The 23,409-nt window shown below is 35.4% G+C and overlaps 1 protein-coding gene across 4 annotated transcripts in view; it reads left to right on the forward strand.

The window, feature by feature from the left end:
- TPP2 (tripeptidyl peptidase 2) overlaps window positions 1-23,409 on the forward strand; it is a 76,652-nt gene that overhangs the window by 39,723 nt on the left and 13,520 nt on the right. For 2 of the 4 annotated variants that reach the window (XR_001817282.2, XM_017501381.2), the window contains exons 14-25: window positions 203-360; window positions 1,351-1,427; window positions 3,259-3,365; window positions 5,882-6,036; window positions 7,193-7,309; window positions 7,548-7,648; window positions 9,051-9,147; window positions 9,635-9,772; window positions 11,266-11,510; window positions 11,769-11,847; window positions 13,634-13,672; window positions 19,267-19,418. Coding sequence is in view for 2 of the 4 variants with exons in the window: in XM_017501381.2 (XP_017356870.1) it covers window positions 203-360; window positions 1,351-1,427; window positions 3,259-3,365; window positions 5,882-6,036; window positions 7,193-7,309; window positions 7,548-7,648; window positions 9,051-9,147; window positions 9,635-9,772; window positions 11,266-11,510; window positions 11,769-11,847; window positions 13,634-13,672; window positions 19,267-19,418 (1,465 nt within the window). In the remaining 2 variants the exon portion in view is untranslated. The remainder of the gene's footprint in view (window positions 1-202; window positions 361-1,350; window positions 1,428-3,258; window positions 3,366-5,881; window positions 6,037-7,192; window positions 7,310-7,547; window positions 7,649-9,050; window positions 9,148-9,634; window positions 9,773-11,265; window positions 11,511-11,768; window positions 11,848-13,633; window positions 13,673-19,266; window positions 19,419-23,409) is intronic. The other 2 variants (XR_005195932.1, XM_017501389.2) reach the window with 1 other exon arrangement.

Consider the following 23,409-nt stretch of genomic DNA (forward strand, 5'->3'; position numbering starts at 1 on the left):
TGGTGAAAGTACAAATGGATCATGAGTATACTAAAACGTGAGGAAGATTATTTGACTTTTATTTAATCTGTGTTTTAGATACATTTACATCCAGCCAAACTAAGTGGCTGCATTTTTTTTTTTTTTTTTTGAAAGATATCACATTGTTGAATGGAAAAAAGGAAAAATACTCATCTTTAATTTTTGGTGTTTTTCATGCCAGAAAACTCTGAAAAAATATCCCTTCAGCTTCATTTAGCTCTCACTTCAAATTCATCTTGGGTTCAGTGTCCCAGCCATTTGGAACTCATGAATCAATGTCGACACATAAACATACGTGTGGATCCCAGGGGCTTAAGAGAAGGATTGCATTATACAGAGGTATTGATGTATCTTCATTTTTACTCTTTAAAATGTTTAAAAGGTAAAAAACATAACAAAAATCCCAAGTATATTTGCAACGTATTGCTTTCTTGCTAAGAAATAACTAGACCTAGCCACTTGCCAGATTATACAGTTCTTCTGGTGTGCCTGTATTCATTTAAACACTGAAGTTTTTAAAGAATCCTCTTTTGACCTTGTATGAATAAGTAAAAGGAAAGAAGAGGTACAGCAGAACCTTTCAATTAGGTCTCCCTGTAACTGGTCTTTTGTTAGCTAAACATAGCTGCAGTTACCTGTTGTTGTTGTCTTAAGAGACAGAGTCTTGTCTTGCTCTGTTGCCCAGGCTGGAATACAGTGGTGTGACTGTAGTTCACTGCAGCCTTGAACTCTTGGGTTCAAGCAATACTCCCACCTTAGCCTCCTGAGTAGCTAGGACTACAGGCATGCACCACCAAGCCTGGCTAAATTCTTTTATTTTTGTAGAGACAGTATCTTTCTATGTTGCCCAGGCTGATCTTGAACTCCTGGCCTCAAGTGATCCTCCTGCCTTGGCTTCCCAGAGCATTGGGATTACAGGTGTGAACCACCACACCCAGCCAGTTACCTTTTAATACTCAGATGAAGAAAGCATCTGTTAAACAAATAGTTATAAACCAGGTATACAATAGTATCACAATAGTATCTCTACGTCCAAAGTTGTCTGTAATACTAGTTTAAGTTCATTTTCAGTTGGGGGTAATTAAAATTCGCCTGTTTTGTACTTGATGTCTCATTTTCCCATTTGAACTGGTCAAATGTTGCCATATGTTTGTTTGGGCTGTTTGCTATTAATTATGTGACCTTGTGTCAGGAAATTGGTGTCAATTTGTGGTTAAGACCTTGACATATTAAGAATAGAATGATTTATTCTGTTAATAGTTTAGACCTTTTTCCCCTCTTTTAAACTTTTGTTTATGGATATTGAAGTTTATCAATTCTTTTTTCAAGGTATGTGGCTATGATATAGCATCCCCAAACGCAGGTCCTCTCTTCAGAGTTCCAATCACTGCAGTTATAGCAGCAAAGTAAGTAACAGGTCATTCAAAGCTTACTGTTACATCTAAGGTTTTAATGGCTATTCATGGAGGCTTGTGGACTTTTAAAGGATCACTAATCCAGAACCAGGTAATGAGGATTTCATCTTAGTTCTGCTCCCAGCTAACATTTTTAGGTGTCATGTGGTCAGCTATGCTGTCTCCCATGCACTCTGGGAATAACTGATGGCACCTGGCATCTTCCCTGCCTCTGCATCAAAACTACTTTCACCAGAGTCACTTGTGAGCTCTGCATTGCCCAGGGCAGAGGATAACTCAGCCTTTGTCTTACCCGATCCCACTGCAGTATTTGACAATATTACTTCACTCCCATCCATTCCTGCCTTTTTAGTCTCCCTCGTGTTTGGGATTTATTCTCTTCTCTTAATGCTTGCACTTTTCTAGTTACCTACTATAGAAACAGACTCTTAACTTTTCATCTTATTCCCCTGGAACCAAGGAAGAAATCAGATGATTATATTACTTCCTGGTTAAAATGTATCAGTGGCACCTTCAAGGATCAAGTTCAAGCTCCTTAAAATAGCAGACAATGCTCCCTCACAATTATCGCCCTAGTCAGTGTTTGCTGTCATTTCCTACACCAAATCACATATTTTGGCCAAATCGCTGATTTCGACACTCCAGGTTTCTCAGGATTTGTGCGTGTGCACAGCTGATAACTTGGTTTCAGTTTCCTGTCCCTTAAGTTAATGACCAGGCGCATTCCTGATCATTTCTGGGTGAACAGAGTCCCTTCTTTCTGCTTTGTGGCACATTTTACATGCCCCTGGAGAGACTTTAGCCAATATGTTATAATTTTTTATTTAATTTACACCATTTGACTGTCAGCCCCCTGAAGGCATGGATTACTGTTATACAGGATGTACAAAATAAATTGTCTAGTGGGTGAAGGTGAGTGTTAAAAGTGGTATACACGTGGATAAAATGTACAAACACTTAAATTCTCAGCCATATATTCCCTAGAAGTCCAGTAGGAATTTAGACAAGGTAATGTGTAAGACCTTCCAGAGTCAGCTGCCATGCAATCTCCTTCAGGAGGCTTCCCAGGCTCCCTAACTCTTCCTGTCTATCTGGAGCATCTTATGTTAAATGTTTCTGAGATGATTTTCTCCCTGCCAGATTTTCTAGGGCAAAGAATCATATTTTCTTCTTTGTGATGTGTCTAGCTTCTAATAACAGTGCCTCACATATAGTATGCACTCATTTAAGTGTCTGTCACACTGACAAGAATTTGTCTTTAGCATAACATTTCTTTCCATAGCAGGTAGTTATACATTTGAACTTTATGTTTCACAGATTTCTTACAAAAATGCTTTGAAAGTAGTTTGCCTTTCTTTTCTATTTTACGTCATGGGAGTGTTTTGAAGCTACAGGGGGAGCTTAATTTAACACCAACCTCACAGCTGTAATATCAGTGACATAAAACTTTACCTTTAATCTAGGACTCACTGTAGTTTGGAATCTGGTAATTGGAAAATTCTGTGAATGTTGTAGAATACCTTTAACAAAAAAAGAGAGTGTTTTTTTAATAGTGTGTGTGAACGTATCTTAAAATCATGAAATAGACAAAAAGCAGAATCATCTATACTCTGCTATTTAGAGGTTATCTCTGCTAACCTACTGCAAAAATTGGATAATATTGCACCTCCTGTTTTGTAACCAGCTTTTAAGTCCCTGTGTTTATTTCTAATGAACTGTTATTTTGCATTTATCCAATAAAATCTAGAGTTTCTGTGGTTTTTATTATAAATATAAAACTTTTAAAAGAGTGTTACATTTATTTACTTTTATTAATTTTCAGAGTAAATGAGTCATCACATTATGATCTAGCCTTTACAGATGTACACTTTAAACCTGGTCAGATTCGAAGGCATTTTATTGAGGTTCCTGAGGGTGCAACATGGGCTGGTAGGTAAAGTTAAAATCTGCGTGATCACTTATCTGTTTACATTCTAATGACTATAACTATGTGAGGTTCATTTATGTGTAACATATATTTCCCTGATACTACTATATGTATTTGGGCACCTTAGATTTTCTATAAAGTTCAAAACGTTTTAAGATCTAGTACTATTTTGCATTGGCTCATACAGCAAATTAGGGCATCAAGATTTTTTTAATATTTAAGATTTGAGCTTAATTTAGAATAATGCCTTATCAGGTAATGATTTTTAAAATACTACAAATTAGTTTAAATCCAGCTGTTGCTTAAACCTCAAACCGTTAAACTCTTAGAATATTAGAAATAGAGCTTTAATCTTCAAAGCTCTATAATCAAATTAGAAGTTTATAAAAGATTTTCACTTCAGTGTCTGAAATTTTGAGGGTAAATGATTGCCTAAAACAATGCTCTTGAATTAACATGTTACAGTCCTATGAGAGTGCTCATGTCATTCTTTTATGCGAGAGCTGTGGGTAATACCATATTTTCCTTCACAATTTATATGTCCTAAATTTACAATTTAGCAGTCAGTATGGTGGGGGGAGGGGGGCGGGATGGTATGTCAACTGTCAAAGCTCACTCAAAGGAGGCAAATATGGGCAGTCAAGAAAGTGTCACCCTTGCCCAAATTTAAATTAGTAGCCAGCATCGTTGATACTTCTTAGATTTGGCCCCTCTGCTAAGCACTTTATAGAGAGTATCTTGTCTAGTCTCAGCAGAACCCTATAAGATAAGTAGGTGTTAGTAAAAATGGCTTATATTTCACTTAGGAGTGTGTTTTCTATACTATTATGAAAGTACAGATATGTTTACATCTAATACTTGATTGAAAATGAAATACTGGAATCACACGTGTGACCTGGTTTGGGAATTGCTGGTTGTATTTGGTTCTTCATACCGTCTTCTGCTCATCTATCTGTATGCAGTCTGTCTGTCACCTGGTATCACAGGAAATGCAAGACTTTTCTTGTTTTATGGAACTAGGTAAGGGCAAAATAATGGCAAAAGCTGAGGGCTAAAGCAATGAATTATACAGCACTCAATATAGCCTGTTAATTTGCACACTGGGTTACAATGAAGCTATTGCAGCATTGAGAGGCTTCTGAGGATTATCAGGGGTTGTACTAGACTCATTCATTAAGCATCTGTTTCTGTACCATCTGTATGCCAGGACCTTTTCAGTGGGCTAAGGTGGTGGGCTGCTTAAACAAGGACCTTGCTTCCAGAGGCCTTAGGAGCATCTAGTCCAAGATACTGAGTTAAGAAAATTGGATTGGAAGGAGGCAGCATGGAGTAGTAGCAAGGCACAGGCTTTGGAAACTGAGAAGTCCGGGTTCAGATCCACACTCTGCCATACACTAATGTTTACCTGGGGCAGGTTTCTAAACGATGTGAACTTCTATTTCAACTATAAATATAGTTTTTAGCCTGTTGTAAGGATTAGAGATGTTATAGAGTACTTGGTACATAGCTTGTCTTCTTTGGGATTATACTCAAATTTGACAGTACTTTTGGTGGGGTGGAGTCAAGAGTTGCTGCGTTGAACAGTTCTGGGGTACCAGTCTCATGGGGTCCCTTGGAGTTATACAGCTCCAGGCTCTTGTAAAATGTGCACTGTAAATTAAAGAATACAAAGCTATGGTTAATTAATACCGAATTGGGTATTTGTTTAGTGATAAATGGCAGTCATTATAATGCCCTGATTATGATTGGTTTAGGTTGGTACTGAAAATAATTTATTTTTTAAATAAAAATTATCAAATGAGCCTAATGCAAGTAGTTCAGAGCATTTAGCAGTCTTAGTTTTATTTCAAATAATTAGAAATATTGTCATAACACTAGATTTTGTATTTTTGGCAACTGGCTGGGTTCTGAGAGCTCTGTGCCCACTTGGTTTTGTGCACCGTGGGATTGATCCTTGCTTTAGTTCCCTTGTATTCGTTTGGATGTTCTTTAGAGTAACTTCCAGTCTGGCACTGCAGTGATTGTGACTTACCTCCGCGCTGCCTCAGAGTCAAGTTAAGCATGCGTAGTCCTGTCAGGCTTTCAGAAGCACACAGCACACAAGTAGACCAAAAGGAGAGAATAGGAAAAGTTACCAATGAGGAACTGAGGCATGATAACAAATAGAGGTTTCCAAAAATACAACCTTCCTTACTTTATCAGGAATTGATAGGTTTTCAGCTAAAACGAGAGATTTTAAAAGGTACCGATTAATGTAATTGCTGTTTCTTGGTGTTCACAGCATCATAGTGGTTCTTTTTAACAGTTTCTTTTCTTTCTCATAGAAAATCTGCTGCCCTTCTAACTTTATTAATATTTTGTTGATTGTTTGTTTTTAAGGAAATATATGCAGATTTCATTTGAGTATATCATTTTATTTTGATCCCTGTTAATTCCCTAAATGGGAATTATTCAAGCCACTTTATGTCAATTTTAGTCTTACAAGTTTAAAGCTTTGCTTCTTTCCTTCCTATTTTAGAAGTGACAGTGTGTTCATGTTCTTCTGAGGTGTCAGCAAAGTTTGTTCTTCATGCAGTCCAGCTTGTGAAGCAAAGAGCATATCGAAGCCATGAATTCTATAAGTTTTGTTCTCTTCCAGAGAAAGGAACACTGACTGAAGCTTTTCCTGTCCTAGTAAGTTTAATTACAGTTATAATCCTAAAACAATTTATTTACCTTTTCTGCATGAGCTAAGACTAGGTATTTGTATTTGATTTTATAGTTTGTATTTAGCACATTGGAATTGTGTATTTTTTTAATGCTACAAAAATGAAGTAGGAAGATAGAAAATCTAATTAGGGTACTTGAAACCAAGTTGGAGGTAAATATTCATCTCTTTAATTCTTGAATAGTGTAGTCAAAGAAACATACTAGTCTGGTAGATTCTGGTGCCTTGTAGTTTGGATCCTGATTTAGATTATTCCTTGAAGACTTGTTTGCATGTCATTTAATTTAATTTACTAATGCCAGGTTGTTAAGAAGCTATGAGGCTAATTTGCATTATAGGGAAACTGCTACTGCTTCATGTCTGAGTTATCTCAAATGATGGCAGATCTGCATTCTTGTCTGTGGTGTTGGAAATGACTAGCCCTTCTTCCATGGAAGGTGAAAGTGCTGCTGTTCTTCCTTCAATTTGCTCCTTTGTGTTTTCAGATGATTGTGGGATTTTCCCAGTATCTCTTTGTTTCTGGTTATTTTCATTTGTGTTCTTCCATGGATCAGTGTTACATGATCCATCTTTTTAAACTTTTAAATTCACTGATTACTAGAAAACTTAATTAAAAACTCAATGCTAACAGCAGGTTTTTTCCCCCTTTTCTTATGTTTATTTTTTAAAAGGAAGAAAGATGTAAATGACTGTAACATCAGTTTGTTTTGGTTGCCAGGCAGCTGTGAGCCCAAACTCAACTGTGCCTATTGAATATGACTTACAAAGTTGTATCTTTCTTATGTCATTATTCTTGATTATTTTTCTTTTGGTCCTAATTTTTTATTCCACTTTGAAATAAGAAAAGCACATTTACTTTTATCTGCTTTCAGAAGCTGCCTAGGATCTTTTATGATAAGAAGCATAGGATTATGAGTAAATAACTATGTATATTTAAATACCTGCACCATATCTGCAAATGATTTGTCTGACTCAGCATAGCTGTTAAAAGGTTTTCGAGTTTTCTTGCTACAAACAGGAAAAGTTTGAAAACATAGAATTGCTCTGAAACAGCTAGTATTTATATTCTGTAATTTGAGAAAAAAAGAGATATGTTTTATTTACTTTTACTTTTATTTGCAGGGTGGAAAAGCAATTGAATTTTGCATTGCTCGTTGGTGGGCAAGTCTCAGTGATGTCAACATTGATTATACCATTTCTTTCCATGGGATAGTGTGTACTGCTCCTCAGTTAAACATTGTAAGTTACACAATATTTTCCATGATTTTTAATGTCCGTTACTTGTGTTACTGAAGAATAATTTCATTGGTGAGATTTAAACTTTAATAAGGGGAAATTACCTATGGTTCTGAAAATAACAGCAGTCTTTGTGTGTGGGTACTTATAAACTTTATATTGAACACATTTATTTTAGGTACAAAATATTGCTTAATTTTAGTAAAGTTTGAGAAAGTAATTTGATAAATATCTTTTGTAGCATGCATCGGAAGGAATCAACCGTTTTGATGTTCAGTCCTCCTTGAAATACGAAGATCTGGCTCCCTGCATAACTTTGAAGAGCTGGGTCCAAACACTACGGTATCATTCAATGTTTTAGGGGCTACCAATATTGAATATAGATGGGGGGATCTCTTACCCTCTTATAAAAGAGACTTTTTTTAAAAAAATCAACCAGCATGCTAGTGGTAAGAATTTTATCCTTGCAGATCTCTGCAAGGCAGCCCCAGTATCAGCTTCTAGCCTCACTGTCCCACCTGACCAGCAAAGTCAAAGATGGTGGATAGCCCATCCCAGTCATGACTATTTAGGATCACTGGATATTATACCTTTTTATTTCTTGCCATAAAGTAGCAAGTTAACATTCTTTCTGATTATTTTGTGTATCCTAATGCAATCATTTTTAGAAGCTGCAATACTGACGTTTTTATTGAGTGGTAGGAACTTAAGTACTATAGTCTGCTGTTTGTGCCTCAGCATGTCCCCTTAGAAAACCAGGGCACCTTGACTTGTGTTCACACACACATTGTGTCGTAAAGATACCTGCTTTCTATTGTTTAGTCTGACCCTAATTCATCAGCATGAAGCCTAACACTGCATGTAAGCTCCCATTAGAAAAGCAGGGCACCTTGACCTGTGTTCACACACTCACTGGGCCATAAAGATGCCTGCTTTCTATTGTTTCGTCTGACTTTACTCATCAGCGTGATGCCTAGTCATAAGTGCATTAAAATAACCAATTAGGGACAATAGTCAGTGACACGGTAATGCCTAGCGATATACTGCCTCCTAGAATTATCAATACAAATTAAAACCTCCAGCTTTTGAAGGTATATCCAATTTATATCATCTTAATGTCTTCTTCCCAAATCTCAAAAATTGGAGCTAAATTTAAAGGAGTAGACTATGTTTCACTGAAATTTTAAACTATATTTAAAACTTACTCTTCAGTGTCTGTTTTTTTCCCTTTATAAAAACTGTATGTTAGTAACTTGCTTCAGAGGACTACTAAAAATATGAAATAGCATTCCGTCGGCCAGGAGGAGGGCTGAGTGTGGCCATTGCTCCGCTGTGGTGAGCATCAGGGACCTGGGGTGGCCCGTGCTGTGCACAGTCCAGCACTGTCAGCAGTTTGCACAAGGGGCCCAAATCACAACCTGTCCTGCAACGCTTTTAGAGTTGTCGCCCTAGTGTTGGGATTTGGTTGTGTTAAGAGCTATTTGTTGACATTTGAAAATGTTTTTGTCATGAAAAGATTGCCTTTGTAATATTTATTGCAATATTTAAACTATGTATTGATACGATTCAATCAAAGAATTATGTAAGTTAAGGAATAAAATATTGTAGAATATACTGAAAAGGATAGCTCTCAGGAAGGTTCATCTATCACTTTTTGCAATATGTTACAAATTTTGTTGCTTATGGTTTCGTCTCATTTAATGAACTCTTGAATCAAATCAGTTATGTAGTTTTCTCCTTACAGTCCAGTGAGTGCAAAAACAAAACCTTTAGGATCAAGAGATGTTTTGCCAAATAACCGTCAACTGTATGAGATGGTCCTGACATATAACTTTCATCAAGTAAGTGTTTGCCTAGAAAATTACACCCTTAGGATGAACTTTTCTGTTTTATTTATGATTCATAAAGTCAAAATGGAAGGATAGTGTATATGGTATATATGTGAAACAGAACCAATTAACATTGGTTAATTTGAAATTACTCTTTAGGAAATTATAATTTGTAGGTTAGTACCATTGAGTTGTAAAGTCTTAAAATGTAATTGAGTGGTGACCAAGCCTTGAGCCTTAGTTTATAAAATCACTGATAGCTGTCCAGTGGTGACCCAGGGGTTATTAGATGCCTCAGAAATACCATCTGCCTTCTGATGGTGGTAAGAGAGCACTGAATTTTATGAGTGCCAAAATACTATATGTTCTGTATTTTCAAAAAAATTTACCACAACTATTTTTAATGCTTTTTATATGAAAGTCTCATGTCAATAGCAATATTAAAAATTTGTATCAGAAATTATATGCAAATCATGCCAAGTACTTTTTTTTTTTATAGCCCAAGAGTGGGGAAGTAACTCCAAGCTGCCCATTACTTTGTGAACTATTATATGAATCTGAATTTGACAGCCAACTGTGGATTATTTTTGACCAGAACAAAAGACAGATGGGTTCAGGCGACGCCTATCCACATCAGGTATAAAATTGTTGGTGATTTTTAGAATTAACAGTAGCTGTTTTCTTAACTAACAAAATCCTGGTTTCTTGTTATACTTAAAAAAAAAAACCTCCATAACTTTGCATTTAGTACTTTTGCAAACCGTGAGAAGCTGTTGTTTGTTGTAGTTGGTGAAGAACAGGTTGCGTCAACTTTTTCACCACATAGTTGTGCTGAATTAGAGGACAAGCGTGAAGCTTGCAGACACTGGTCAGCATAGCTTCTTCTAGTGTGTAGTGTTTCTCCTTCCTACACACTGAGTCTACCTATCTGAAGGGAAAATCATCAAAGCATACATCAAAGATAGGTGAGTCTCTTGAAACGATCCTAAGTCTGAGAGGGCTGAAGAGAGCCCTGCAGCAGTGGCCAGGGCCTTTGTCTTCAGTTCATTTGTACTTTTAAATTTACTTCGTCATTGGACAACACTGTAATGAGCACTTACTACATACACTATGCTTTGTGCTGTTTCATTGAAAGGGAAAAAATCACATAATTTATAGACATTTCATCCCTTAGATATTACTACAAAGAAATGAGATCTTTCCTGTAACATTTACAATTTTATGCTGAAAAATGAAAATAATTTATGGAGATTTTTTTCAGTTAATTGTTAAAGGAATATCTTTTTTCCTCTAAGCAAATAGCAGTCACATCTCGTTACAGACTGGCTTACTGTAGTGCTATTACTTTGGTTACTTTGGCTGACACAGGATACAGCATCTTACCCTCTTGAACCTGTTAACTGGGTAATAGATTTGTATTCCTTGATCTTTATTGGTTTCCTGCTTTTCCTGTCTGTAATAAAGAGGTGACATTTTGGTTGTAATTTGAAGATCAGTTAGATATGGTGGCACATGCCTGTGGTCCCATCTACTCAGGAAGCTGAGAGGGGAAGAGCACCTGAGCCCTGGAGCCCTAGGCCATGGTGTACTATGACTGCACCAGGTAACAGCCACTGTACTTCAGCCTGGGCACCATAGTGAGTCCCTGTCTCTAAAAGTAAATAAGGATTACCAGAAATCATATGTTACACATATGTGTGTGCATTTGTTCTACATATTCTATGGTGCCTTAATTTTGCTAATTTTTTTGGTGTTTCTTATCTGTCTTGGAGGGACCCAGGAACTAGAAAATCATTGCTTTTGTCATTCTCCAACAAACACTGAGTTTTGCTAAAAATGTGGGAGTATTCTGTTATTCTGGAAAGAATGAGGACTTTGGAGTCAGATTTGACCTCAGCTGTCTTATACTTTACTATTGTATGACATTAGGCAAGTCATTTGATGTCCCTCATCCTGTCTGCTCACCAGCATACCAGGGACTTTGTGTGTATGTGAACGTCTGGATGGTGACTTATACCTTACCTCACATATTAGGAGCAAGTCTGTAAATGGTGACTTTCACTTTATACTCTTTCTGTAATTTTAGTTGACTTAGTTAAACTTACTTTTCCCAAATGTTTTCTTTTTTAGTATTCTTTGAAACTGGAGAAAGGAGATTATACAGTTCGACTGCAGATTCGCCATGAGCAAATCAGTGACTTGGAACGCCTTAAAGACCTTCCATTTATTGTTTCTCATAGATTATCTAATACCTTGAGCTTAGATATTCATGAAAATCATAGTTTTGCACTTCTAGGGAAGAAGAAATCAAGCAGTTTGACACTACCACCCAAATATAACCAGCCATTCTTTGTTACTTCCTTACCTGACGATAAGTAAGTGATAACATTGTTTATACTTTCTGCACATCTTATACACTGTAGTCCTTTTAATGCAAGTTTATGACATCCAGGCTAAATTTAGAGTAAGTTGTAACTTATCATTTTGGCTGAAGTTATTTCTTCCTTTGATTTTTGAAGTCTTAGCTATGGGAATGAACTCAATGTGGAATTGTTTTCATGTTTTTCCCCTTACTTGTCTTTGTGAAACTTTCTCTTTTGTTGCTTTTTTTCTCTTTGAATTCTCTTATTTAGAATACCTAAAGGGGCAGGACCTGGATGCTATCTTGCAGGATCCTTAACGTTGTCAAAGACTGAACTAGGAAAGAAAGCTGTAAGTATCAGTTTTTTTTAACACTGAAATTACCTATTTCAAAATTTCCATTTCTTTAAAGATAGGACTTAATTCCATATTTCAGAATGGGTAAAAGAGAAGATTCTCTGGGAAAAAACATTTTAATTATTTTTTCCCAGGTTACTAGTGAAGGTCAGTTAATGTTTGGTTGTCTTTTAAAATGTATCCTACTTTTGAAATATTTAGGCTTCTTTTTCAAAAGCCTATGTTCTCAGGCCCTTGAACTTCCTGTGAAACATGTAAATACAGATAAAACTTGGCTTAAATAAATGGGATGTTTAAGATTAGAACATGTTATAGAAATTTAACCAATATCAGATTATGGACATAGGAATAAATCAGATTATCTTAGGGTGCTTTTAAAAAGTAGTCAGAACAAGTATTACTCTAAGTGTATTTCGTCACACTAACACAGACCTTTCTTGTTGGAATTTCACTTGGTTAACTAGGAAAATATGAGATCTCTCTTTTGGTATTGCCTTTTAGTTTCAAAATTATGCTTTTTGTCAGAAATTTTTCTGGTTGTTGTAGTTTAGAGATAAATGTTAAAATTTTACAGTTACCTACCTGTTTTTGTTTTTTCCTTCTGTGTTTTCATTACAAATTTATTATGAGAATGGTATTTATATAGATTATCACCTTTTGTCATAATAATCGTTTCGGCTCAGTGCCAGTAGAAGTTGTCATTCTTAACAGTTTTGCATTTGTCTTTAGTGTTCTTACAAAGCTAAGTAAGCCTGCTGCATAACTGCTGTTCTCAAAATGAGTAGATCTCATACCTCTTAAGAATTATACATATTTCTTGCCACTATCAAACCAAAGGCCATTTATTTACTGTCATTGAAGCATAATGGGGGAAATTTGTGCTTAGAAAAAGTTGCCTATCCTGACATTTCTTGGATCTCATTTCAGTTTATACTGTTTATACATACATAGTTTAGTATAATTTGAAGTAAATCAGTTGTTAATGATTTGTAGTTAATACATGCACTGATTTGAGAAATCCTGGTAGTGTTTTTTGTAGATTTCATTTCATGGGAAGCATAGCTGCTTCAGCTTTTGAGCTTCAGCTATGGATTTTTGTTCAGATGACACTTCTGAAGAGTTCGCTTACTTGTGAAGAGTATCACAGAAAAGCGGTGTTAGTAAAAGTGCTCTTTTAGCAGTTCAAAAATAGTTACTACTTCCTGGCTATATTGTTTCAGGAGATAATTGTGAAATTAAATTATAAATGTGTGGTGTTAACCATGGTTGCTCTTTATCAAGGGAGACTTTCCTGGGGGAAAGCAGTAACCTAAAGCTGTTGAGTTAATTATAACTCCATCACATTGTTTATGTAATCTTTTCTCAGTAGTTTAGCATTTCTTGTTTTTTGGTAGTTGGGAAGGTAACTTTTACTTCACTTTGACTTTCATAGTTTATAAGAATGCATAGGCTGTGGGATTGTTGTGGTACCCTTTAATCAGACTCTAGACCATCAACTAAATTTACTATTTTAAGAAATGTTTTCATAACTAATGGATTTTGATCTACTAAATTTTTCAATAAGAAGTTGGCTTGTACTCTTAGTAATAACGTATTTGAGTACTCTTTTTATTTAAGAAATGAAAGTGGCAATGTTGCTTTCTTTAAAAGCATGCCATCTTGATCACAGACCTGAGCCTTCTGAGTGCTGTACCACAGGTGGAACATAAACTGAAAGACAATGCCTCCATCCTGTGTAGATTATGCATGTTTTCTTACAGAATGTCGTTCTAACTCCCAGGGGCAGTCTGCAGCAAAACGACAAGGAAAATTTAAAAAGGTACTGATTGTCAGTTCTTAAAAAAGCTGTCTTAAAGCCTTATTTGCATAGTAAACTTTTTTCTGTCACTATTATAAGCCTTTTTTTAATAAGTCTCCCTTAGTTTCCTTCCTTTGCATTCTGCAGTATAGTGCTCTTAGCTGTACTTAAAAGCATTGTTGACATACTGCTTTTCTAAAGGTTTTTTTTTCCCCACCATGAATTCCTGCAACACTCTTCTTCTCTGTGTATACAAAAATTTTAATGCCATTCATTTTTTGCTACAGATATAACAAGTAACATTTGAAATTTTTCATATTTAAAATTTTATAGAGAAGAATGTGATTATTTTTAGCCATATAAGCTAAAGCACTTAATTATTTTAAAAGCACTTTTCAGTTGGATGATTTGATTAATAAAATGTTCCACCTTTTTAAAGTGGACTTTATTTCCTGCTCTTGCATCCATTCTGGTTCTGAAAGAGCGGAAACAATAAAAAGCAGTGGACATAGCAGGAACAGAAATAAGGACTGTTCACTGACAATTAAAGCTTACGCCAAGACTACAAACAGATTTTAAGGCCATCGCTACTGAGTGGTCTGATCAGCCTCCCTGCAGCATGTTAAGCAATCTTTGATTTACTGCTGGGGCCAGATTTAACTCAGAAAAGAAAATTTCTACTATAAATGTATTTTAGGGCCAGGCACAGTGACTCAAGTCTATAATCCCAGCACTTTGGAGCTCAGGGGTTCGAGACCAGCCTGGGCAATGTGGTGAAACCCCATCTCTGCAAAAAATACAAAAATTAACCAGGTGTAATGGCACACGCTTATAGTCCCAGCTACTCTATGGGAGGCTGAAGTGGAAAGATCGCTTGAGCCTGGGAGGCAGAGGTTGCAGTGAGCCGAGATCGTACCACTTCACTCCAGTCTGGACAACAGAGACCCACCCTGTCTCAAAATAAAACAAGCAAGCGTGTATATATATATATATATATATATATGAAAAGGACCACATATTTAATAAGCTTTCTGGTGAAGATCCGCTGTGACATTCATCATTTTCATGATTTCTTTTTAAATAAAAAGAATTACAGTGGGAAAATCAGTAATGTCCTAATGTATAAACAAAAGATAACTTTATATTTCTCAATTCATAGTGATATGGAACTGGAAATCACCATTCTATAATAGCTTAAATTCCTTTATTAAAATGTCTTCTGAAATGTCCATATTATTATGTAATAGTAAACAATTTGTCCAAACAAAATACAAATACTAGGAATCATCTTTCTGGATAAAGACCTAAAGGTTAGTATTTCTCAGCCAGGTGTCTTGACCAATTTTGGTAGCCAAATAATGGGATACAAACAGCTTTTTTAAAAAACTAGGAAATGTCAGTTCATCAGACTCATAAAACTGTAATTTCATTTTATGTATTAATGATTAGTGTATGTCTTTGGGACATTGTGAAAATAGTTTGCAAGTCACTACTTTAGAGAACAAGGAAAAGGTATTCTAGGAATCCGTTAAAAATAGATGGCCCTTATGACAAAGGCCATAGCCAATTATTTTTCTTCTTCTTTTGGTTGACCTTTTGCAAGTTTTGGTGGATTTTGTTTGAATTATGTTGTATAGTTAGAAAAACATAAATAGGAAGGCATTTACTTGATGATTAGTAAAGCTTCATTTGAAGAACTTGGCAGCTAGAGTTATCTCTGCTTGTTCCTTTCTATCATCAATGCAAGTACACAATAAAACCCTTATTTTAGAAATAATTAGTATTAAAGTTTTATGGTCACATTACAAAGAAAAAAATACATGTATAATTTGCAGTTGATGAAGATAAATAGCATTTTGTATACAATTCGTAATACATTTGTTCTCTGGGTTTCAGTGACTTAATTTAAAAAGGTATGACACCCTCTTTTAAAATTCCTTATAAAATGCAATAATATAGTTACTTTTTTTTTTTTTTTTTTTTTTTTTCGAAACAGAGTCTCACTCTATAGTCTCATGCTATAGTACAATGGCATGATCATAGCTCACTGTTGCCTCCAGCTCCTGGGCTCAAGCGATCCCCCCACCTCAGTCTCTCTAGAGTAGCTGGGACTACAGGCATATGCCACTATGCCTGGCTAATTTTTACTCTTTATAGAGAGAGGTCTCACTTGTGTTGCCCAAGGTGGTCTAAAACTCCTGGCCTCAGGCAATCCTCCTGCCTCAGCCTCTCAAACTGCTGGGATTACAGGCATAAGCCACTGCACCCAGCCTGAATATTGTCACCTTTAACATCATAAATAGCACTCAAATATTATATAAATCTTCAAAATAGTTGTGTGATACTTTTAAAATTTTGAATATACAGTTACTAATAATTTAAGGACTAAAGAAATTGCTATTTTGGACCACAGTTGAAATCATAGTGCATTATGTTGCCTAAAGGGCAGTTATTGGTTTGGCAGGTGAGTTTGACTTTCTAGATAGTACTGTTCAGTTGAACACTGTTGAAATATTTCATGTTTTCTAGATGGAGAATCATGTCTGTTAAAAAAAAAAAAAAAGAAGTACTTCATGAATAGCTGGAATATTTTTTTAAACTTACCATTAAATATGTACCGTAGAGAAATCTTCATAGCATTTCTGCTCTGAAGATTCTTCTTGACTGTCTTTTTAAACCATAATCAATATTTCTCAAGATTAAAGATACAAAATTATTTCTGTTAAATTGATACTATGTTAAACCCTTGAGAACTGTCAGAAAAATATTAATACTTACTGACACAAAGAACAAATTACTGTGATACAGCAAGTGAAAAATAGGGCCATTTTTCTTTTGCTTAGAAATTAAAGCTGCCAAGTTTATAATTTTTACTAGTAAAAAATTCCTATCCTGAAACATTTTGTAGGATTATACTAGCATTTATAATTGTTAATTTGATATATTTAATACATAAAATGCTGGTTACAAAACCTCGATTTTTGTTTCCCTAAGATAATTCATCATAAACTTTCCTTGTCTCTTTTTTGCTTTTAATGATAGTTTAAGGTTGCTAGGATGTCTTTTTTTCTACTTTTTGTGGGTCTTTGTTAGTATTAATTGTAAATCCTAAATTAATTTTAATAGACTGCTCATTTTAAATTAAATTCTCTTTTCTCTTGTCTATACTAAAACAGTAGCAAATGCCTCTGAGTCTGAGGAGGAAATGCCTCACAACACATAGGCTGCCTACCTAAGAGCAGCGTACCTTTGTCCCAGATATGGCGAGGAGGTGTGGGAAGCTCGGGGAGGAAGACTGGAGACCGCTCATTCCAGCACACTGGGTGGCAAAGAAGCTCGATTCCAAGGAGAATGGAGCTATATTAACAGAAAGTCAATATTGGAGACCAGTTAGCCCTTTAATTCCTAGATGAGTTGTCTTTGCTGTACGGACGACACTGATGCAGTCTGTTTCCATAAGAACTTGGTGGTAGGTCAGCTCAGGTGTTGCCCTTACCTTGACTTTGATCAGGGCAGTGCCCACCCAGAGAGTGAACCTCAAGAAGGAGAAGAGAAGGACAGGCAGCCGGGTCCTGAAAGAGCTAGCCCAAGTAGTCGACTTGTTTCCTTTTCCCAGCCTCATGCTTCACATAAGGCCTTTGTTTACAGGTTCTGGCTCCCTGACCCTAAAGGGAGAATGACAACCAATGGCTTCAAGTGGATTTATGTGGTTATCTAACAGCAGAGTGGTTTTCTGTGCTTTAAATGAGTCAAGGGATAGGAGTTATTATTTTGTATTGGCATACTGTTAGAACTACAACCGTAGTTCCTGTTGTTTACTGCTATATCATTTTATACCTCCAAATTGAGTTTAATTGTGCAAAGTGTTAAAATGGGAATATTTGTGTAGTATATACACGTAAAAAATCCAATTTGGGGGGAGGTGTGGACTTGCAGTATTATTTTTTTACTCAACCTATGTAAAGCTTTTTCAGTGAATGTCTTTTTGGTAGCATTTATTTCAATTTTACAAACTTTGTTAATTAAAATGAATATAGTATTTTAATTTAGCAGCATTTTAAATACAACTCCGAAGATAGAATTTGAGGAACAGACTTAATAAATAATGATTTAATTAAGGACACCCCGTTATTGTTTCAAAAACAAATCTAGCAGGTATAGCATGTGATTTCATTTCCTATATAATGCTTTACTTTTCACAAGTCAAGACTTATCTGCGAATAAAATAGATGCAGTTACTCTCCATTTCTCTGCTGTTGTCTTCAAAGCAAAACTTCTCAGAAGAAGCACAGGCATGCTGACTTCCATTCTCTCTCTCTTCATCTCTGTCTTCTCCAGCCTGTGCTGCTCCACTGTCCTTGTCCACGGCATCAGCAGGCTGTGCTGCCAGGTTTTCGCTTACTTACTTTTACGTCATCTGCTGCCTCTCAGCTAAGTGGGCAGTTGATCATTTTCTTGATCTTTTTTCATGGTGGTTTTTCCTCAGGGCTTCCATGATCCTAGATGCTTTTTGCTTTCTCTTTCTCACTCACACAGCTTCTTTTTCCATCCCCCATTCCCAACTGACCTCATTCATCCACATACTTTTCAACATTGTCAGCAAACACATTGGTTCGACCTTTAAAGAAGATCTCAGATCTATTCATTTTCTCCCATTTCTATGACCTGTTTTTTAGTCCAGTGCGGTGTAGGGTTTCCTATAATCTGTTCTCCAGAAAGAATACGAACCAAAATTTTAATCCATACAGGATCTAGAGTCATTACAAAAAAAAGCAGAAGTCTTTAGTGTCACAATCTTTCATAAAACTCTTCTGGTATGCTTCTTAGTGCACATAGAACATATATACAGAGAGAGAGAAGGAGAGTTTTTTCTTTTCTTTTTTAAACTGTATTCTATCAAGCCATGCTTAAGTTGGCTGCTGCCCACCTTCTCAGAAGGTACAGCTGTGCTTGCTTTTACCAAGCTCAGGTCTTTGCACTTGCTCATCTTGTTCATTTAGGGTTGTTTGCATCAGATATTACCTCTTTAGAGTGACTTTCTGTAACCACTTTGTGTACATCAGCTCCCCCTCATTACCTGACAGTCAGTCTATCCTTTTATTCTGTTTTGTTTTCTTCATATCGAATGTCAGCCTCTGGTCTGTTCTTTACCTATTCGAGCATTACCTGGCACATCACAGGGACTCAGTAAGTCCTGTTGGTTGAATGAAGGTGTAAATGTCCCCTTAAATTTACTTAGAAAGAGGATCTTTTCTTAGTTTGAACCTTATTCCTTCCCTTCTCAGATTTAAAATGTGAAAGGTCAGTGTACTTTTGTCATCAGTCTGCCAAGTAAAGCCAAGAATGCCAAATATACTCAAATGGAGAAAAGGTGTGTCCTTATCTCTTTTATTTTAAAGGTGGTATTTGAGGTATCATTACTCAGCATCAGTTTGTGAGAAACTTACTGTGATTAGAGATTAGAATTTTTGATGTATTGTGACCCTTAGAATCTAGAATACAGCGTAGTACAACTCAGGTGCAGCTCATGTTACATGAGATGTAGCTATTGAAGATGATTTTGATGTATGTAAAATTAAGCATATTAATCTAAGAATCTCTCTCCACATTTATAGGATGTAATCCCTGTTCATTACTACCTAATACCTCCACCAACAAAGACTAAGAATGGCAACAAAGATAAAGAAAAAGATTTAGAAAAAGAGAAAGATTTAAAAGAAGAGTTTACTGAAGCATTACGAGATCTTAAAATTCAGTGGATGACAAAGTAGGTTTTTAAGTATATTTTAATTCTTTAAATGTTTAGTTCTATTTTCCCAACTATGACAATATTGTGTACATATGTATAGATTATACTTAAAAATATTAACAGTAGGATAACAGGTAGAATTATAGATGCTTTTAAATTTTTATTTATATAAATGTGTAATTTATATAAATTATAAATTCATAATTTTGTGATTAAATGTTTTTATTTTAATCACTATAATTTGTTCTTGGAAGATAATTGTATTGGCAAATATAAAAAAAAATCACTTTGCTCCACAGTCCAAAAATAGTCATTTTCCTCATATTATTTTTTTCCTCTATGTTTGTACATGTAATAGTGTGAATAAAATTAGTTTCCATTTTTCAGTTACTTTTTTATTATTTAACAGCCCTATAAAATCCATTTTTAATGTCTGTGTTTATATGGTTCTGTGGATGCAATATAATCTATTTAAACATTTTATTTTGCATATATATGTTTATAGGTTTTCTTCATGATGCTGTGATAAACCTTTTTTACATAAAGGTGATTTCTTAAAATTTCCATCATATTGCATCTTAAAAGTAAAAATCATCTTGCTGTGTTTTACCAAATTGCTTTCTGGGATGAGTATAATAATTTACACTTCATCTAGCCACGTGTGTGTGCTACTACACAATGCAAAAACCGGCCATTATTGCTGTCTTCAATTACATCTCTAGTTATTATTAAAGGAGAGCTTTTTAGATGTTATCATTCGTTATTAGTATAGCTTCTGGCAATCGAGCATATTCTTCACCTTTCTTTCTATTCAGACATTAGATGTTTCTTATTAATTAAAACTTTTTATATAAAAGATACTAATGCTTTTCTCTATTTGCCACAGATTTTACTCTAGCTTACTCTGACTTTGGGCTTACTTTTTACTTGAAATTTATTCTATATAGTCAAGTCAGTTGCTTTTTCCACCTGTTACACAATATTTATTTTATTGCTGATATTCTGTGGGAGTCCTCTTTAGCTTATTATGTATGCATCTTTGCAGTTATATGGTTTTAGAGGAGATAGAAGTCATCATGATGTGAAAATATTTCCCAAAGATTGAACCATTGTAATGTCAGTTTACATGCAAATATACCTTTCCCACTTAAAACTAAGTTGTATCGCCACTAGAAGTCAAAGTCTTCAGGTCTGTCTCTGCCTGATTTTAGGATGTCCTAAACAGTTGACAGTACAATATAAATTCTTCAAAAGTGAAACTGCAGAAATTGTCTTCTGGCATGACAGCCTGAAGAGACTCATGATGCTGGTCCCCAGTAAAACTAGTGAAAATAATTTTTTTTTATAAAAACAACTTTTAAAAGCCTCTGGAAATGGTCCAAAGGACATACAGCAAATGAAAAAATATTTATTCAAAAATGTCTACAAAAATTGGGTAAGAAAAGCGAGAGTCTGTGATATTTGAAACAAGACCACTGCCTCCCTTTTCCCTCCCAGTTCAGTGAGCCAGAAACTTCAGATTTTGCCTTCACAAGCTCCATCTCATGGGGGAGGGAAGGCTTTCCTCCTGGGAGGAGCAGAACGTCATCATTTCTCATCCTGCCCCACTGCCAGTTGTGGAGGCTTACTTCCAGCTGAGTGCTGTCAAGAGGTGGGGACTCCCTTCTGCTAAACCCTTACTTGTAAAGTACTGTTGGGAACACTGGGGGCCCCAAAGCCCAGGAGCCTGTGGTTTCACATCACACGAGGCAAGCTGAGAAGACCATAGGAGAGTGCTAAGCTCCTGAAGTGTGGGTGTTAACTCAAAGTAAAACATGCCATTCTTCCACCCTCTGTTCCAGAGCTTGGGCTTAGCGATTTTGCCAGTGGGGCCTAAGGAGTTGATAAAACTGATGGCTTCTAATTCCTTCCTGAAGGAATTGACTTATTTTGCGACAGAAGATGTAGAAGTTCATGTGCCTAAGGCCTCTCTCAAAAACTGTGGGGAAAAAAGGAATGAAAAATATGAACAGAGCCTCAGAGAAATGTGGGACACTATTAATGCACCAAAATCCATGAAGCAGTAGTACCAGGAGAGCAGAGAGAAAGCAAAAATATATTTAGTGAAATAATGGCTGGAAACACCCTGTATTTATTGAAAGACATTAAGCTACATATCCAGGGAACCCTGTGAATGCCAGGTAAAATAAATGCAAAGAAATCCACAAATAGACATAGCATGTTAAAAATACTGAAGGTCAAAGAGAAGGAGAAGATCTTGAAAGGAGCAAGACAAAAACTCCTCATCACTTACAAGGAAACACTAGAAAGGTTAACAACTGACTTCTGAGCAGAAACAGTACATGTCAGAAAGCAGTGGGGTAATATATTCACAGTGCTCAAAAATCTTAACCCATAATCCTATATCCAGCAAAACTATCATTTAAAAATGAAAATGAAATAAAAAATTCCCAGATAAACAAAAACAGAATTTGTTGCTACCAAACCCACCTTATAAGAAATACTAAAAGAAGTTCTTAAACCTGAAAGCAGGTGACCTCAGGCAGTAGTCTGAATCCACATTGGTGAAAATGGGGAAAAAAACACTGGTAAAGTTAATTATTATGGAATTATAAAAGACAGCATAAAGTTCTCATTTTTTTCTGTTAACTAATTTTAAAACAGTTCTATAAATACTGTGTATATATTAGGCCTATATAATATTTAAATGTAATATTCTGTAATACGTATTTGCTAATAGCACAAAGGAACAAAACTGTATTGGGCTAAAGAAATGACTGCAGATAGTAAAGTAATTGTTGTAACAGTTAAATGATATATAACAGTAATAAATACTAGAATAATAACATGACAAAAGGGAGGAGAAGGGAATAGAGCTATAAAGGCATAACATTTCTATACCTCACTGAAATTAAGCTAGGAAAAATCTGAAGCGATGGATATATAAAGTAAGCCTTAGATCAACCGTTACTAAACAAACTGAAGTTGAAAAAAACATTAAATAAAGCGCTCATTTAAAAATATTCACTTAATATAAAAGAAAGCAGTAAAGGAGGAATAGAGGAACAAAAAAGACAGGATACATCAAAAATAAAAAAATCGAAGACATAAGTCAAAAATATGTCAATAATTTAAAGTTAACAGGAAATTAAGAGAATTCCATTTACGATAATAGTGAAATAAAATTGTAGGAATATGTTTAACAAAAGAGATGCAAAACTTAATACGTCAAAACTACAAAACATTGTTGAAAGAAGTTAAAAAGACCTGAGTAAATGGAAAAGGTATTCCATGTCTGTGGACTAGAAGACCTAATATCATTACAGTATTCTTCATATTGATCAAACAATTGAATTGAATCCCCATCAGAATCCTTGAAGACTTCTTGTCGAAATTAACAAGCTGATTCTAGAAGTTATATGTAATTGCATGAGACTCAGAATAGCCGGTCTTGAAAATGAAGAACAAAGTTGGGCTCACACTTCTGATTCCAAAACTTAAATACAAAGCAACAGTAAACAAGGCAGTGTTATACTGGCACAAGGATAAGACATATATAGATCAATGGAATAGAATTAAGAGTCCAGAAATAAAACCATGTGTCTATGGTAGCTAATTTTCATTTTTGGCAAGAGTGCTGATGCAAAGACCATTTAATGAGGAAAGGATAGTACTTTCAGGAAAAGGTGCTGGGACTGGATAGCCATATGGAAAAAGAATGAAGTTGGACCCTTGCCTCACATCATATATACAAGTTAACTCAAAATGTATCAAAGAGCTAAATCTATAAAACTCCTTAATGAGGTTATAGTGGTAAACTTTCATGACCTTTCATTGGGCAAATGATTTTTAAAGATACCAAAAGCACAAGTAATGTAAGAAGAAAATAATTTGGATTTCATCAAGATTAAAAACTTTTGTGCATCAAAGCGTAGCATCAAGAAAGTGAAAAAAACAGCCTATTTACAAATTACATATTTTTAAGGAGCTTGTATGCAGAATATATAAA

The sequence above is a fragment of the Cebus imitator genome, unplaced genomic scaffold (assembly GCF_001604975.1).
Source record: "Cebus imitator isolate Cc_AM_T3 unplaced genomic scaffold, Cebus_imitator-1.0 Scaffold14, whole genome shotgun sequence".
NCBI lineage: Eukaryota > Metazoa > Chordata > Mammalia > Primates > Cebidae > Cebus > Cebus imitator.